The following is a 17,313-nucleotide window of genomic DNA, read 5'->3' as shown; positions in this document are numbered from 1 at the left end:
TGAGAACCACAGTTTGGGAAGAGTTATTATTATGGAGGTTTAATTCATATTGTGGGGATCTAATTCATATGTTCATCTTCATGCCTTAGAAATAGATCATATATTCTGTTAGCTCAAGTATTAAGAGGCATGTAGTTCAGTGATGTAGCTCAGTGCTGTGACCCTGGAGTGGAGACAGATAACAGAAACCAGACAGCAACCCTTCCTTCAGAGTGTGAATGCAGTGGTGTGAAAGAATAAGGATACAATACACAGTGTTTTTTATTGTACATGCTGATATTATCTAAAAGGACAGAACCGTACTAGTGTGAAAAGTAACACAGAGGTCATTCCAATAGCTCATCAAAAGCACTCTAGTATAAGGGTCATACTGTAATTTTAAATATTCCTTTTATCTTTCTTTCTGCAATGTAACAAACCAAACGTATATAATCTGTAGCCTTGCTTTGCTCAGGGGTCTACTGCAGTTTCCTTGACAGGGAGCCCAGTGATCACTGTAATTTGTGCCTGCCAATAAAAGTATCCTTTGTTGCATCTATCTCCAGTCGCTTTGGTTTCTTATTTAAAGTGAGCTTTTTTCTCACTGTATTATTATGAAGGTGTAAAATCTAAATAGTAGTATGGTTCCATCTCAGATTACTTTGATGAAGTGTAGTGAAGAAATGGGGTAATGTGCTTATTTCCCATACATGGTGGCATAAGGGCTTAATGACACTGGAGTTTGCTGACCAGAAATGGTCGGCACTCCAGCGGTTTGGGCCCAGCTCCGCGGGATGGGGTAAGCACCCGTCATTCGTCCCCAGCTTCTGCCCACCTAGCAGTTCAAAAGCATACCATCTGTGAGTAGATAAATAGGTACTCCCATTTCAGTGGGAGGAACCAGCGGTGCTTCGCATGGGGACCAATGCTGGACCTGATCGGCAGAAAAAACGCTGGACACTGGCTGTGACTGATGCAATGGCCAGACGCTGGACGTGACTGACATGGTGGGTGGAAAAAATCATCGGTGGAAGAAAGCCCAGATGAGATGACTCCCTTGCAACCGCTGCTGGGCACAATAGAGTAGGGCTGCACTAATTGCAATTAGAATAGGCTTGTAATTTGTAATTGTTAAGTTGTATATATGCTGTACTTTGTGAGCTGCCCACAGTCCCTCATTAGGGGGAGATGGGTGGAGATAAATTTGATGATGATGATGATGATGATGATGATGATGATGATGATGATGATACCACCAGTGTGGAGTTTCTTCCCCTTCCTCCCCCTACCTCACCTCCTACATTGGCCCACTTTATGTATTTGATGAAGTGACTTTCAACCCCTGAAAGCTCATGCCTTTTAATAACCTTCTGATTGTTTCCAGCATAGACTAACATGGATCTCCTTCTACAATGTCAACATCTTGGAGACAGTAACTCACAGCTTGATTATCACACACCTAGACTACTACAAAGCCCTCTATGTGGGGCAGCCTGGGGAAATAATTCAGAATCTACAGTTAGTCTAGCATGCACCAGGCAACTGCTGTCAGGAGAACCCTGCCATAGTCTGATAATATTGATCTTGAGACCATCCAATGGTCTTCTGGCCCAATTCAAAGCACTTGTGATTACCTCAAAGCTGAACACAGCATAGCATAGGGTTACACCAGATATTACCATGATGGAATTGATGCTACCCATCTGGTCTGAACATCAGAAGATGGCCTGTCTGAGAGCCAAGCAAAATTCATGGGCCTCGTTAGGCAGCAGATGTTTCCTCCAGCAGCCTTCATCCTCTGGAACATGCATTCCTGGAGGTACGCATTCCGCAGATAGGTTAAAACAGTTTTACTTCACTGTGACTTTGGCCCTAATGGACCTTTTGTGTTTAAGAACATTGCAATTTGGTAAGCAGGTGTTGCTTTAATTTCTCATTTGTAATTTCTTGTACACTGCTTAGAGTCTCACAAGGGGGGAAGTCTGCAACTATTACAAATAAATAAATAAAACTCCTCTAGTTAATAGGCCTTGCTCTATGATGCCACTTAAGGACCTGAGACATCACTTCACTTCACACACCAATCTCCCTTCAGATTATCAAGTATATCATCTATATACTGAGAAAAACAGAGGGAGGGGGGAGGGAGGGAGACTGGTATATTATCTATATATGTGAAAAAGAAGAACCTTGCTAAAAGTGGCTGGAGGCAAGAACAAATTAATAAATCCATTCCAAAAAAAAAAAAAGCTGTGATTATAAGAACCTTTCTATTACAATCATATTTATCCAAAACTAGCTACTGTTTTAACCAGTCAGCTTTGCTTTAAGTTACTTTGAACCACCTTGAGAAAAAAATTAGTACAGTTAATTCAGGTAATTGTGCAGAAATAGCACAGAGGAACTCTCCAGAAGATTTCTGTGATAACTTTTCCATATGGCTTTTCATCTTTTCATTTATTTCATTGTTATTTGAGTTAAACAAAAAGCTTTGGTTTTGTAAAGGAAAAAAATATTGACTGCCACAATCCATTTCTTGTGAAGAAGAGTAGAATTACATGAAATGACTCAAAACGTTCATTTTCATAAATAATTTCAGCCTCCTGATATGTATCACACAGAAAATTATTGACCTTAATGAAAATACTCACATTACAAGACTTTTAAAAACATTTAACGAAGAAGTGGGAGAATGGGAATATTATACATATTGAGCTGTTCATCCAAAAGAAGAAAGCCATTATTGGAAATATGAATCATTCAGAAACCATATACTTTATATTTTAACAGGTTTCTCCACTTTGAAATAGACTTCTATACCTCTTTTTTAAAAATTTGAAAACTTACATAGAAGCAAATCTCTCATTATTCTATATTTGGGAAGAGAAGAGTCTCAGTGTAATAAATACAGTGAAATGACAAGACAGAAGACAAGACAGAAGGATATAGGATATATTGTCATGGAAATCGCTGAAATTTTATTTATTTATTTATCTATTTAATTAATTAATTAATTAATTAATTTGTATGCTGCCCATCTCCCCCGGAGGGTGACTCTTGCACAACATTGAGGAGAAGAACCATATTTATTGCAATGACCATTGGGTGCCAGCTTTACAAGAAAGAGGGACCCTGAACAATGAAAAAGCAAAGATTTTTTATAGAAGTTGAGCGCTACAAGGTGGGAAATCCTAGGGTTTTGATTGGCTGGCCAGTTTGGGGAAGCTAGGCAGGTCTTTGCCAGTGCACCTGGAGTTAGTTCTATTATTAGGCAAAATGAGCCTTTCAGGAGGGCAGCAGAGCTGAAGAAGTGCATTGTTAAGGAGATGGAATGTTGAGGTCATCAACTAATAGAGAATGGAATATTGGAGTTTCTGTACATTGCAATTTCCTTTTTAGGGCCTCCCTTGGACTGTACTGTGAGCTAGTGAGGAGGCTTATATTCTTTGGTTTGATGGGATTGCAGGGGAGATTTGTCTGGGGCAGGGAGGGTTAATTTGGGTCTGATGGGATTAGGCAAAGAGATGATGTGGGTTTGACCTTGATCATATCCAAAAGACAGGGATGAGGGGAAGGGTGCAGTCTCTATTTTATTTGTTAGATTTATTTTCTCCACCACAATATTTGCAGGCATATTGTGGAAGAAGAGGAAGCAGCAGCAGCAGCATCTGTTCCTGCTTTATAACCATGGAATTTGCCCTTAATTTGGATTCAAGAAAGAATCAAGTCCTTTTCAAATCTTTTAAAATTGCATGCATAGATGAGACACAGAGTGACTCTTTGAGGCCTTATCCTTCATGCCCAACCTCCCTGTGTGGATGGAGAAGGCTACAAGAAAATAACACATTCAGTGGGGACACTGGGGCCCTTCCCTAGATGTTCTTTTCCAAAATCCCTGAAGATGGAATTTAACTATAAGGAAGAAAGGGGAAGAAAATCAACAAATTGCAGATTAGCCTTACGTTAAATAATCATATACGGTTCAGTGAGATTTACTTTCAAGTATATGTATGATCAGTCCATCTGACCTCTATTTACAATCAGAATATGACATCCAGTGTCTTATGCAAGTTCAGTCTCCTCTCCAGAAGAGAAGCTATTAACTTCACTTTGACTTTCAATATTCTTTGCTACTTGAGGTGTAATTGGCTGTTCTATGAGATCCTTGAACCTGTCTTCTACATGGCCTTTCTTGCTTCTCTTTGAAGCTGGCCTTGGCTGATACTGATAAAATGGGGATGTGTCTTCTGGATGTGTTGATAAGGTCAACAAATAAAGGAAATGCATGCTAAGAATAATGATAATACATGAGAAAAAATAATAAATCACCACATGGTCAGAATAAATAGCATTTAGGCACATTTAAGGGTTAACATACATTTATCAGGAAGACTTCTATTTCTGGTTAAGCATGCTTTCATGTAAGTATCAGTACAGACTTTATTCTCAAATGGGATAGCTAATATTTGGATAGGTAAACACTGAAGCTTTAATTATCTCTCAGTGGATATTTGTTTTATACTCCTTTAAGGACAGAATCTGATACCTGGGTTTTAGAAGTCCAAAAGATATGTTAATGACATAAGATTATTACATTCCTACCTCAAACCTTGGAATTACAGTTGTAATTTTATTTTCCTCTCTTAATGTTATTTGGTTTGTTGTCTGAGATGTTGCATTCATGTATTTTTAATAGGCATGATGTATTTTGGCTGCCTATTGGATGACTACTAGAGTTAGAATTTTTAGTATCTGTTTGCCACCATCCCTGTTTTTTGTTTGTTTGTTTGTTTTGTAGCCTAAATATTGTATGCCTACTTTCAGAGCTCATAACTATTTGTCCTTGACAACACATCTGAAATAAAGTTCAACTCACCGAGTCTTAGGGGTTTTAGGTTTTTCCCCTTCCATAGGCTGGAAAAGGTTAATCGTTTTGTTGTTGTTTTTCCCCAACATAGTACAACTGCTCACTCGATGCCTGTTGTTCATCTGCCTACTGAAACCACTGGAAAAAATGCTTTGAAAGAAAAAAAAAAGGGGGGGGGGTTGTTTGATTCATATTCATGGATTAAAAGATCTGTATTAGGCAATCTTCGAATATTGAAAAAAACTGCATCTATCTCAACACTCGAAGGCATATAGAACTTGAATTTGTCATTCTTCATGAAATTGTCAACAGCCCAATGAGTCAAAATAATAATGAAAGGAAATGAATAGAAACTGAATTAGTTTACTCCAACCTTCTTCAGCATCATGTCTACCTGAATATGTCATTTTAAAACTAACTAAGGATCTGACACAATGATCTTTATGAGCATTGGAGTTTATATTCTGCTGAACAGCAGTTTATCAAAATGGATATGACAAATGAAGCTTCAGAAACATTCCTAGCTTACCAAAAATGGTTCCTCTAAATATTTACTTACAGATGTCTTTCCTAACTGTGAGTGTGTGTGTCCTGAAATGGTGCATCATTTATTACATATCCACTCAACTATATGAGAGCTGTTCCCTCATATCTACAGCAGCTTTTATTACTGGTATTCCCATGATTAATCCTCTTTGATATTCACCACACAAACTTGGTGGGAGGACCATTTCTTCTGCCTGTCTTTCTCTTGAGGATTGAGGAGCCAATACTGGAATCTTTGTGCTCAGGCTGATAATTCCTTTAGAGATGAGAATCCATTCTTAAACAATTCCTCCTCCACACAAATAAATAAAATCCTTTGTTTGCCTCCCCAGCCATTCTTGAGATGACGGAAAAGAAATGCATTGCCCAATAAACTTTAAGACTTGATTAAGCATGTTGTTATAAGTTTGATAGCATTCATTGAAATGCATTTTTAGTCATCAAAAATCCAGGCACAGATGAATTTAACTAAATGCAGTCCAAGGCATCTTTTCCTTTGGGGGAGGAAGAAAGATCAGTGCAGCCTGAAGACATTGCTTTGAAGTTAGAAGCAGAATCTTGAAGATTTCAGTTTATTCTGCACTACCTTCTTTAGCCGTGAGTTCATAAATAAGAAGAAACAAATGCAAAGAATAAGAAAATGAAATACATCATAACTAAAAACCTTTTAGAGTTTCTTTGAATAAAAGGTCAGCCTAGAGTTCCAGATCCTCTCTCCCAGCCTTCCTGATCTTATGCCCTCCAAACTATTTATCTACAACACTTAGAATTCCTAACCTTTGTTAGCCTTGCTGAGAATTCTGGGAATGTAGCCCAAGTCCAACATTTTTAGGTTGGAGAAGTTTCCTCTAGCTATCATCTAATAAACAAGCAGTATCCTAGTCTGGTCAAAAAATAATTCAGAAAAAAAATCAGATTACTAGAGAGAGAAATCAGGCAGCAGTCAGATTAGTTAAAAAGACCATTTATTAAGCAAGGCTCAGTTTTATTTCTACCTGACCATGGAAGATCTATAGCCTCCATGGATTTCAGCTTTTTAATTGTATCTAACATTGGCAATCACCCCTTATGCTGGCCTGAAGTTTCTGAAGTTGAGCTTATAAGATACTTTTGTTTTATAAAATAATATTGTTTCTACTAACTGGCACAGATTTCCCAAGACAACTGGGTAAGGTCATTTGGTGCCATGGGATTCAGTATCATCAGTACCCTGATGATTCCCAGTTCTACAACTCTTTTCCATGCCAGGGAGGTATTGCTTTTCAGGGGCTTGCTCAGTGCCTGGAGGCTGTCAGGGTCTGAATGGGAAGAAACTGGCTGTGACTCAACCCTAGCAAGTTCAAGTGGTTGTGGATTTGGCCCCCCAAGGTCAAAAGAAAGGACATCTTTGACTCTGGATGGGGTAGCACTCCCCCAGACAGAAGTAGTACCTCTGGGGATCCTCCTGGGCTTGTGGTTCCTGCTAGAAGAGCAGTTGGCAGCCATGGCCAGGGGGACTTTGCCCAACTCTATATGGTGTGCCAATTGTGCCCATTTCTGGAACAGGAGGCCTTGCTCACAGCTACTCATGCTTTGGTCACTTCCTAGTTGGAGTGAGACCATGAATTTAGGATTTGCATGAATATTGACTAGAAACAGATTGTGCAGTTTAAGATATACAGTGTGCATGAAAATGGGTTTGGTGCTTTAAAGTGTAATGACAATTCAGTTTTCTTGACAGTCTTTTTACTTTTTACCTGACTTCATTTTCTATCAGTTACAGTTCCAATGGAAATTTGGGGGGGAGGGGGGAAGTGGGGATAAGGTTGCTTATCACCTGTTAGACTTGAACAAATTTAAGGTAGCCAAACAAAATTTCAGAAAAATATTATCTGAGTTATAAAATTATATAAATTATATAAATAAATAAATAAAAATTATAAAATTTAATTGTCAGTAAATGACTTTATAAATTTATAAAACTACAAAAGTTGTGGAATCGCCTAAACAAAACTGCAGATTTTTTTCCCCCAATAATTCCAAATGAAATTCCATTTATGGAAAAATCTACCTGGATCATTTTATAGTTCCCAAGAAATTAACAAAATAATTAATATTGCATTACTTAATAATACATAATGCTATAGTAACAATTTAAATTATATTATTTTAATATTAATAATTAAAAGTTCTATTAACTTTAGAGTTATGTCTATGTTTTTCCATACTCTAATTAGGATGAGAATAGTTGTTTTGCAAAACTCTGTATGATGACCTGATGGCAGGACTGTTAGAGTACTGTTTTTCAACCTTTTTTTACCCATGGCCCACTTCAAACGTTGCTTTTCTCAAAGTCCCATTACCAGATACAGACATGGGACAGTAACTTATTTTCTTGCATCAACAAGACAGTATTTGCAGTATAATACACTATGCTTTTCGGAGGCCCTCTTGGCACAGGACTACTATTAATGGCTTTTTTCATATGGGGGTTTGTTTTAAACAAAACAAGATTAGCCTACATTTTTTTTTCTATTTCCTTTGTTAAGAGTTAACATTGTTTGCTGAATTTTCTTAAATTGTGTTGGGACAGCATACAGCCTACGATTCATGGATGGCCCTACTTTGGATTGGGGCGGTGGGAATCAACATTTCTGTTTTTAAAACATTTGACCCAAAATGGATCCTTTCCATTTTGGGTCAGTTGGAAAATGAATTATACTGAACATGGCTGTAATGGAAGGCATATGCGAGGAGGATACTGGAATGGAGGATCAAGATTATCGTGAGGCAGGGGGGACATTCCAGAGCAAGTGCTTTCTCAGCCTGCAACAGAACTGTGGGAAGATGAAGAGGATGAGACTAGCTCCTCCCTAGAGTCTCACGGGGTATATCCACTGGTTGCTTTAGCATAGTCTGGCAAGATTCTGTCTATACGGTGCAAGCTAATAAAGGAACTATACTGGACTGGACTGCCTCATTGTCGTTCTTGGGCTGGGCCTGACAACGGCAAGGCTTAATCATTCACCATTTCTTTCTGTAGTTTTGCCTAGATTGATCTTCAAACTCACTTAAATTGTACAGTTGAGAAAGGGTTGCATGCACTGAGAACAAATCCAGATTCTGCTTCACCCAAAATTCAGAATTAATATAGAGCTTCCTTATCCAAGACAATGTATGAAGAAATCCTGAGATGTTTAAGGAAGCTCATAGGATTTCTAAAGTAGGGCTCATAGCATCATTATTATTAACAACATATTAGTCTCACTAATGCCAATTAGGTTTTTCCAAATTGTGAAACCTAGAGAAAGTGGCTTTTTTATGTTTATGTAATAACTTTTTTTTTCCCTCCCAAGGAAGCACTTGTTCTCATTCTACAAGATTTGTATGCTGTTCTGGTTGAGATACCTTGATCTCAATTAAGACCTTTATGATTTGTATAGCCTAGATAAAAACTTGAGAAAATGACTGTTAATCTGTGCATTGTTTGCACTATTCTGTACTCTGCAATTCTTTTATGATCTCCATTCCTGAATGTGTTGATAGGGTTTATTGAAGGGATAATAAGAAATTACCTCTGAAAACATTATTCCGAAATGGAAATAGACTTTTATAGCCAAATCTCTAAGAATATGCATGGGAGTGTATTAACAACTTTTTGAAAGTAAAGCTTTACTAAGATAGGATGGCCTTTGGAACAGGATAAATATTCTATTTGACACCAAGAGAGAAACTGAGTTTTATCTGAAATTATGGGTCTGACAATGGATTCAAAATTCCACTCAGGAGATGTATTTATTTATTAATAATATATTCTGTTTAAAAAAATAAGGCTACTTCATCACTGAAATGTTTAATGGGACTTTCTGCTCCTTAATTACCATAGTATTCTTCTATCACTGCATACTGTATACTCAGAACTCCTGTGAATTCAAACGTCTAACAATAGCTCAATATGACATTTAGTTCTTTGGTCAGAAGTACTTTTTCCTCCAAATTATTTGTTTCATTTTTATTCTTTTTTTAAAATAATTCTCTGAAAAAGGGAGGGTTTCCACTATCTTAAATGATGAGTCTTTGAAAAATACTAACTTGATCCATCCTCAGACACCATTAATTAAATGTCTGGGGTTCATCATCAGTCGGCTGGCTATACACGAACTGGGAAAAAAGAGTTATCTCTTAACTAGACAAAATGTTCTTTCTGGCTCTTCAAACAGCACAGCTCCTATGACTTCATAGCCTAAAAATAAATCACTGAAAAGAATTGCATCTTCCCCTCATTACTAACACGAAAGAAGTGGTCCTAATTAGCATTACTAGGCATTAGGGGAAACAACATCAGAAAGCAAACATCTACAGGTCGGTGGTTGTGTGTCAAACCTGGAAAGAATAGATACTATGACTATCCAGGCAAGATTCGACACAGCCATTGCTAGCCACAGAACTGACTGGCAGCACAAGGCTTAGGAAAATAGAAGCATAGGACCATATCCAGATGAACTGAGATGCACTTTGATTCCACGGACTTGTGGTGACTTAAGGCTGTTGAGTTCAGTCAGAAATAGGGTAGCAATGCTGGCCATACTAGCCATAGCACTGAATTTGACTTTGCATTTCAGAAGTAACACTTTTTTTTTCTTCATACAACCATGAACTGCTGGGGTAGGAGTGACAATTATCACAGCTGCAGCAGGCATGGAAAAGAGAGGACTAATATTTTCATTCAGAGGTACAGTCCTGAGCAATATCATTGTTTTGCAGCTCCTGTCTTTTGGACAGGAAGGGAAATGTCCTTTTAGAAGACCCATGGATTGTTTTGGTTCCCCCACCACCAACCCCACAAAAATCTGTAACAGGTCTAGAAAGAGAATAACGGCTGTGATCCTCATAATTGTTTCTGGCAGCTACTATTTCCATTTTTAAAAGTTCATATAAAATTCAAAGACACATTTAATGTCTCATTTGACTGTACCTTAGTCTGAATCCAATCCTTTCAAGTTTCAGTCAAACAATAAAGATAAATCTGTTCAGTATGCAAAAGTCATCCCTAGGCTACATTTCCATGCACACTTGCACAATCTTCCTAGTAACATAATGAAAAAGCTCACCAGAATTAATAATTCAGTATTATACTGTCTCTTCTTCCTTTATCTGGATTTATATTAAGAGCTTGACAGTCTCAGAATAATTTATCCCTAAAAACAGTGCCATAGAATGAGAGCGCCAAAAAGATAGATAGACTTACATTCATAAAGAAATATGTAACTCTGAATTTTTAAGGTTCCACATGCTAAGTAAACTGCTGGAAATTTTCTACCCAGAAAATTCATATGGCAGTCTAATCAGATTTTAAATGTAAATTGCAAATATTGTAACAGTATCAGCTAAATTAATTTGGTGCATAGATTTAAGTCTTGACCACTGATAGAAGCATTTATGACATAAGTATATGGGCAAAAGGTATTAACCCAAAGTCTTCATTTTCCTTTTTCCTGCAAAAGAACTTTGTTTTATGATTGACACATGTGGATTCAAAATTTTGATTATTCTAAAATTATTTATTACATTTTACTAGCTTTATACCTACTTTCATAATAAAAAGGTATTGTTAATCTTTGAACTTTTGGCATTAACTTTTAATCTGACAATTCCTGTACAAGCTAAATGTTGTTAAGACATCTCACAAGACAAGTACAGAAATAATGTCAAACAAAATTAAAGGAAAGATCTACGGTACGTAAATTCCTGCCATAGAATTTTTAAGAGGAACATATATATGGAATAATTTGTACAAGAAAAATGAAATAAATTTGGTAGATGCCAAGCACAATTTAAATTCTGAAACTATTTTACATTTTGAGCATAACCAAATCTGAACAATTTTAATTCATAATTTAACTTACATGCTATTTTGTATATTTTACAAAAGTCTTAAATGCAGCATCTCATTCTTCATCAAAGCAAATTACCCTTCAATCTTACTTTTTACTTTAATTCAGAATACACACACACACACACACACACACATACAGACACACATTCCTTTTTTGGGTTTCTACCTTATTTCTAAGCACTTATACAATGAAGGAATACTTCTACTTCCCTAACTAAATACAATTATATAGTAAGAGCCACATTGGACATACACAATTTTAATGGTCAAATCTAGATTTTATCATGCTTTTAAAAGCATAAATAAATAAAGGAATTTGGGCTTGCATGATTCTGTACACAAACACAGCTTCAAATCTCTAGAATTATCAGTAATTGTTTCTACAGATATGCTAAATAAAACTTTAGCACTTCAGTTTGTAGATCTTTGAGACTGAGTTTGATGAAACTTTTTCTCCCTCTCCTTCCTTTTCTTGTATTAATTTTCACAAAGTCAGTTGTCCCCTATGGAGTATAAGCTCTACATTTTGAATAAGCTCTACATTTTGAAAAGGTTAAAAAGAAAAAAAAATGATATTTTGTCACACAGAAATACAATTTTATAAAACAACTTCATTCTGTTTTTGGCTCAGGATATTTATTTGTAGAATTTATTTCAATATTAATGGCAATAAAAATATGATGCCCCATCATAAATTTGGGCATTTGGGAGGACAAGGTATCTTTCAGTAAGTATTCATGCTAATTAAACATCACTGATACTTTGTTAACTTGCAAAAGTTTTTAGATGTTGTTTATGATGACATATTGTGTACCATTTTAGTAATAATAGAATGCAATGATTGTTGTATAATAATTATTATTGTGTTGAAATAATCATCATATTGGAGGTGAGTGTACCCTTGGGTCTTTATTCCTCTACTGTGATTTTCACATGCATTTGGGCATTAAAGTTCTAATAATTATTTAAAAAAAGAAAGAAAAAGAAATCTGTATCTTACATTGACACACTTTCACCCTCTGCAGGACTTGACACACATTAATACTGATCCTCAGAGCAGGTCTACTTGCAAGAATTAAAGTGGATCTCCATTCCTTCATCCCTGGCAATTTAAAAAATGTGACTACATGACTCATTACCATCTCAGAACATTCATTCCAATGAGATGGTGAACTTTCTTCCTCCTCTATGTAGACCAAATACCTGTCTATCAGATGTGAACTTGAGGAGATATTGGCCTTTCCAAACACACCACTGGAGAACTACAGTGAAAGTAACACTAAAAAAATAGAAAATTAATCCAGTTATTGCATCATACTCATTCACACTATATTTCTAATTACTCTTATGCTTTTTCTTCTGAAGAAAACCATAGTTAAACTTGAGTTTTACAAGCAACAAGAGTTTAATTTGAGTAAACAGCTTCATAGTTCAGTTATCAGCGAGAGAGAGAGAGAGAGAGTAATTACATGTTTGGAAAGAATTTTCCCCTTCTATTGTGGCTATTACAAATGTGTTGGGTTTTTTTTTTTTTAAATCTGTTACTGCATTTCAAACTGAATAACAATATTTATAACAATTAATATAAGCAGAATTAGTGGCCAAAAAAAAACCCAGGAAGGAAGATGTATTAGAGCTTATTATATATAAAATTCATTAGAAAGGGAGATCAGTTCCAGATTAAATTGTTTTGCTCTTAGAGAAAGAAATAACAGGCAAAAGATGAGGACTTTTTTCATTTCATTGCAAGAAATGAGATGCAATAACTGAAAGGATTGATGAAGGACGTGGAAGTGGCAAATCACAAGGAATTCACAGTTTTCTTCATGTCAAAATACACATTACATTAAACTCATATTTTAAAATACAATTCTTTCCTACTGCTTGAAAGATTTTCTACAACAGACCAGCCTAGGTTAAATTTAGAATAGATTTATCTATGCTCCACAAGTTATAATTTTGAGACACTAGTGAGGTTTTCCAAACAATTTTAAAATTCAAAAATACTTTTTCAATGACTACTGTTGATCTTGTGAGTAGAGCTTCTAACAACATGAAGGAACCTACAGGATTATCATATTAATTATGAAAAAAGCAGATGATGAGATCTTATTGCTAGTTTTAAAAAAAAGCTATTGTTAGTGGATGGTAATGAAAAGTGCTAATATTGATGCAAGTCAGTGGCAATGAAAAATGCTAAAATTTATGTCAAAAGAAGGAGCTTGAGAATTTAGGAATTTAGCATTGAAAAGTATTTCAGAATTCAGCTTGAAACTGTTTGAGGGGTTGGCCTTGTTTAGCCTTGTGAGATACCTACTATTTTCTAGAGGACAGCAGCTGAGGGCGCTATAAACTTTTGAGTTTTTAATTCCATTTAGTGAAGCATGAAAAATCTGTCATGAGAAGAAGCTTGCTTGCTCTCTAGCACTTATCAAGGAAAAAAAAAAAAAAAGTAATGGCACCTGGTTGGTTGCTTTTAATTAAGAGTAGCCAGCCATGCTTCCCAAATGTATGCAACATTCTTTTGAAGAGTGACTGTTATCTAGTTGACTTCTGCCTGCCAGATATGACATGTGACATTTTGTATCAGATGCTATTGTAAACAAGAGCCAAGTAATATGCAATGGCTCATTGCACTGGGTGAATTCTAAGAGTAGTGGCCAACAAGCAACCGCAGGATGTCAGTCCAATGCCAGGAGATGACAACCAGTAGAAATGTATTCTTGATGACTCTACAAGCACACATTCATTCGGGAAAATTTCCAGCGATATATGGAAAGGGATTATATGCATAATTTGGCAACTTCTGTCCATGTGCTCATAGAACAGTTGCCTTTGGCATTAACCAGCAAGCAGCAGAACAAAACATCTGCAGAGTTTCACTTGTGACCAGCAGAAAATCTTGGGTGAGTTAAATATTACAACCTGAACATTCTTAAATTGAACGAAATAATGTGACGTGTCAGGCCCAAAACTGACAGCTGTTGTCATTTGAACTTTGGACAAGATTTGATCTGACTTCAGTATAGGAACCTTCTTATACCTACCTGACTATTTCTAATTTGCTCTCTATGTGATGCTTTGTATCAATACAGAAACTGAATGGATATTGATTTATGTCCAGTTGCAGGCCACTGATGAAAATGTTTTTGCAATGGATTCAGAGTTTAACCAGGCTGGAACTGTGGACTCTATGATGCAGTTGCATCACTAGAAACATCCTTCCTAAGAACATTTTCTCACAAACATTAAATTAATGTAGCCTCAGATAGGGATGCTTGTAAAATTCAACCTTTCTGAATTTCCACGTAGAATCATCTAGTCTGAACCTCTCAGATTAATACATAGAGTAAAATTAAATTACTCACAATATTTTGCATAACTCCAATTCTTTGATGTAGCAGTTAACATCTTATATGTATCAAAATAAGTGTTTCTGGATGAGAGGTGTTATTTAAATACATTAACAGGTTAGTCCAGTTCATGTATTGATCTAAACATACAAGTAATGTCAAACTTAACTTTTCTCTCTAAGTGATACTGCTAATGGTCCATGAAATCCTACTTTCTATTGCTGTTTGCACAAGGATCCTTGTCGAATATGACAGCACATTGCTACAGCTCACATGGAAGCCTTCATATGTATCACCCACCAGTAATTATTCTATTGCTATGGATGATTGACTGCTCATTAATGTAAATGCTGGTGACTGCTCCAATGGGTTCAGCTCTATAAATGATGAGGGTATCATCCAAACAGGGATATTATGCAATGGTTATGGACTAGTGAACCCTTTGAATAAGAATCCCACAGACATTGTTTGCTTCTTTGTGACAATCTAAATTAGGTTGCTTATTTCTTGCCCAGTGGCATGCTGGGGAACCCTTTTTCGTGCCAATAGAGGCGAATATGTGTAGCTCAGGGTTGAACTGTGGAGTCCTTGGGGTTCTCTGAGCTTGGTTCTTTTCTTGCAAACATTTCATTACCCAGCTAGGTAACATCTTCACTACTATGCTAATCAAGGAACTACCAGAGGAGCAAAACAAAAACCCCACCCCCACCAGCATGGGCAAGGCAGGCCACAGCAGATAAATAGAGAGCAAACTCCATCCCACTCTAGCACTGAAGATGTTACCTCGCCGGGTAATGAAACGTTTGCAAGAAAAGAACCAAGCTCAGAGAACCCCAAAGACTCCACCTTTTTAGTGCTAAAATTTTATTAATTTGGTGTTAGTTTACTAAGCACTGTTTTGTATAGGTTCCAAACTGCTGGACCACCCTAAGATAATATCATAAACTTATGAGGCTTTAAAATTGAAATCCAACCAGACTATTATGTTGTAGTTTATAGGTGTACATGGCATAAATTAGATATTGAGCATCTTCCACCAAACGGCATTAATAGTCCATCAATTGTAATGTTCAATATAGCACAAAACACTGTGGGAGAGTAATGCTGCCATTAATATTCTTGTATTGCTTTCCTTATAAGCAACTGCATAAAAAATAAAATTGAAATAAAGACATAAAAGCTCTCAATAAACCAACATAAAATGTTAAGCAAGAACAAGCATTGAAAATTATTTAGTAGGCTGGCTTAAAAAATATTTTTCTAACAACTGAGAGGGGAGGGCAATTTCTGGAACCAGTTGACTTCTGGGAGGGAAAAATGGGGATGAGGTGATTGTGAGAGTTCTCCCCCTCCCCAAAGGAACTCACCCATATACTCTTTCTGTCCTGTGAGTGCAAGTCCAAGCTGGTATGGTATGAAGTGTAGTCAGAAAAAAAGCCTACATAGACAGCAGTTATGAAATTAGCTATGCACAACTCATATAACTCATAGCTAAAGCCTCAGAAGGGTCTTTTCTACATTTCTTTTTAACTGAAGCTTGAGCCTTGAGCTGATAGAGTGTGTACAAGTTTAATGCTCAGGAAAAAAAAAAACACCTGTATAACATTGATGAAAGCATTTTCACAAAAAAGAAATACCATATGTATCAAATATTGCAGGAACCAAGTCATAACTCCATTAATTTTCTTATTCAGCTTAAAATTGCATTACAGGAAATTGGAATGAAAAATAAATGTCAAACTAAATCTATATGCCTATTTGCAATAGAAATGATCAGTCTATTCCTGGTTCACTTCAGTTTCACATCTTTCTTCTTTTTTTAAAAAAAAAAGAAAATGAAATCACATTTTTAATACACTGCTTTCCCTATAAAATACATTTCTATCCTGAATGATAAGTGCATTCTAGTGCTTCTAACAGTCTGGATTAGAAAGAGACTTGGAATTAAAAGAACAGATAGGCAATTTTCTCTCTCAATTATTCATGTAACAGTTTTTACAGATAAGTTTATCAATTAAGGGGATTCATTTTATTTATAGAATTGTTGTTCTAGATAAGCTATTATTCCAAAGCAATGCCATTCTTATTCTTTACTAATTCTACTAGATCTGATCTGGGATTCTCCTAACACCTGGAACATAATCTTAGCCTCCAAATAACAAAGGACAGAGGCTACGATTATGTTCCAGGTGTGGACAGTGTGAGATATCTGTATTAGGTCCTTACTTCTATTGTTTGTTTTTTTTAAACAAATTCTCATCTCTTTCCTTTCCTTGTTGGTTCTCTGTCTAGATATTAGTTCTCCTAGAAATGCAATGAGGCAAAGCATTTACTTCCAGAAATAAACAAGTTCTGAACCCACCATGAGTATAATAGCATATTTCTTAAAGAAATGTTAATAGACTGATGGTATGATGATTTTAACAAGACTCAGAAGTGGGACACCCCCCACTCTTATTGCATGACACTGGCTAAAACAATCCATAAAATACCATGCTTCTTGGAATACAACATTCCAAGAAGCACCGAGCTTTAAGACCTTGGTGGAACCAGTTTTTTTCCTACCCCACCTTCAGATGTGTAATAAAGCAAAGCCATCCTATTCTACGTGTATGCTAGCCTTCCACAGACACCAGTAACTGCATTTCTAATTCAAGGAGGGAGGGAAGGAAACCTTGCCATCTTGCTGGCTT

The 17,313-nt window shown here is 36.3% G+C and overlaps 1 protein-coding gene and 1 long non-coding RNA gene across 10 annotated transcripts in view; one reads left to right on the top strand and one right to left on the bottom strand.

Annotated features, from left to right (window-relative positions):
- Positions 1-17,313, bottom strand: part of LOC112542233 (uncharacterized) — a 377,107-nt gene that overhangs the window by 286,419 nt on the left and 73,375 nt on the right. For 2 of the 8 annotated variants that reach the window (XM_088136461.1, XM_088136460.1), the window contains exon 3: positions 4,856-4,996. The exons of the other annotated variants lie outside the window; for them this stretch is intronic. In XM_088136461.1, the coding sequence (XP_087992587.1) occupies positions 4,856-4,996 (141 nt within the window). The remainder of the gene's footprint in view (positions 1-4,855; positions 4,997-17,313) is intronic. 8 annotated transcript variants of the gene reach the window in all.
- Positions 13,922-17,313, top strand: part of LOC148216419 (uncharacterized) — an 81,306-nt gene continuing 77,914 nt past the window's right edge. For both annotated transcript variants that reach the window (XR_015795373.1, XR_015795374.1), the window contains exon 1: positions 13,922-14,173. This is a non-coding gene — a long non-coding RNA (uncharacterized LOC148216419). The remainder of the gene's footprint in view (positions 14,174-17,313) is intronic.

This window comes from Python bivittatus, unplaced genomic scaffold (genome assembly GCF_059951505.1).
Source record: "Python bivittatus isolate LINGU-HERP-01145 unplaced genomic scaffold, Pbiv_v1 ctg000060_np1212, whole genome shotgun sequence".
Lineage (NCBI taxonomy): Eukaryota > Metazoa > Chordata > Lepidosauria > Squamata > Pythonidae > Python > Python bivittatus.
This window is presented reverse-complemented; position numbering and strand designations above follow the sequence as displayed.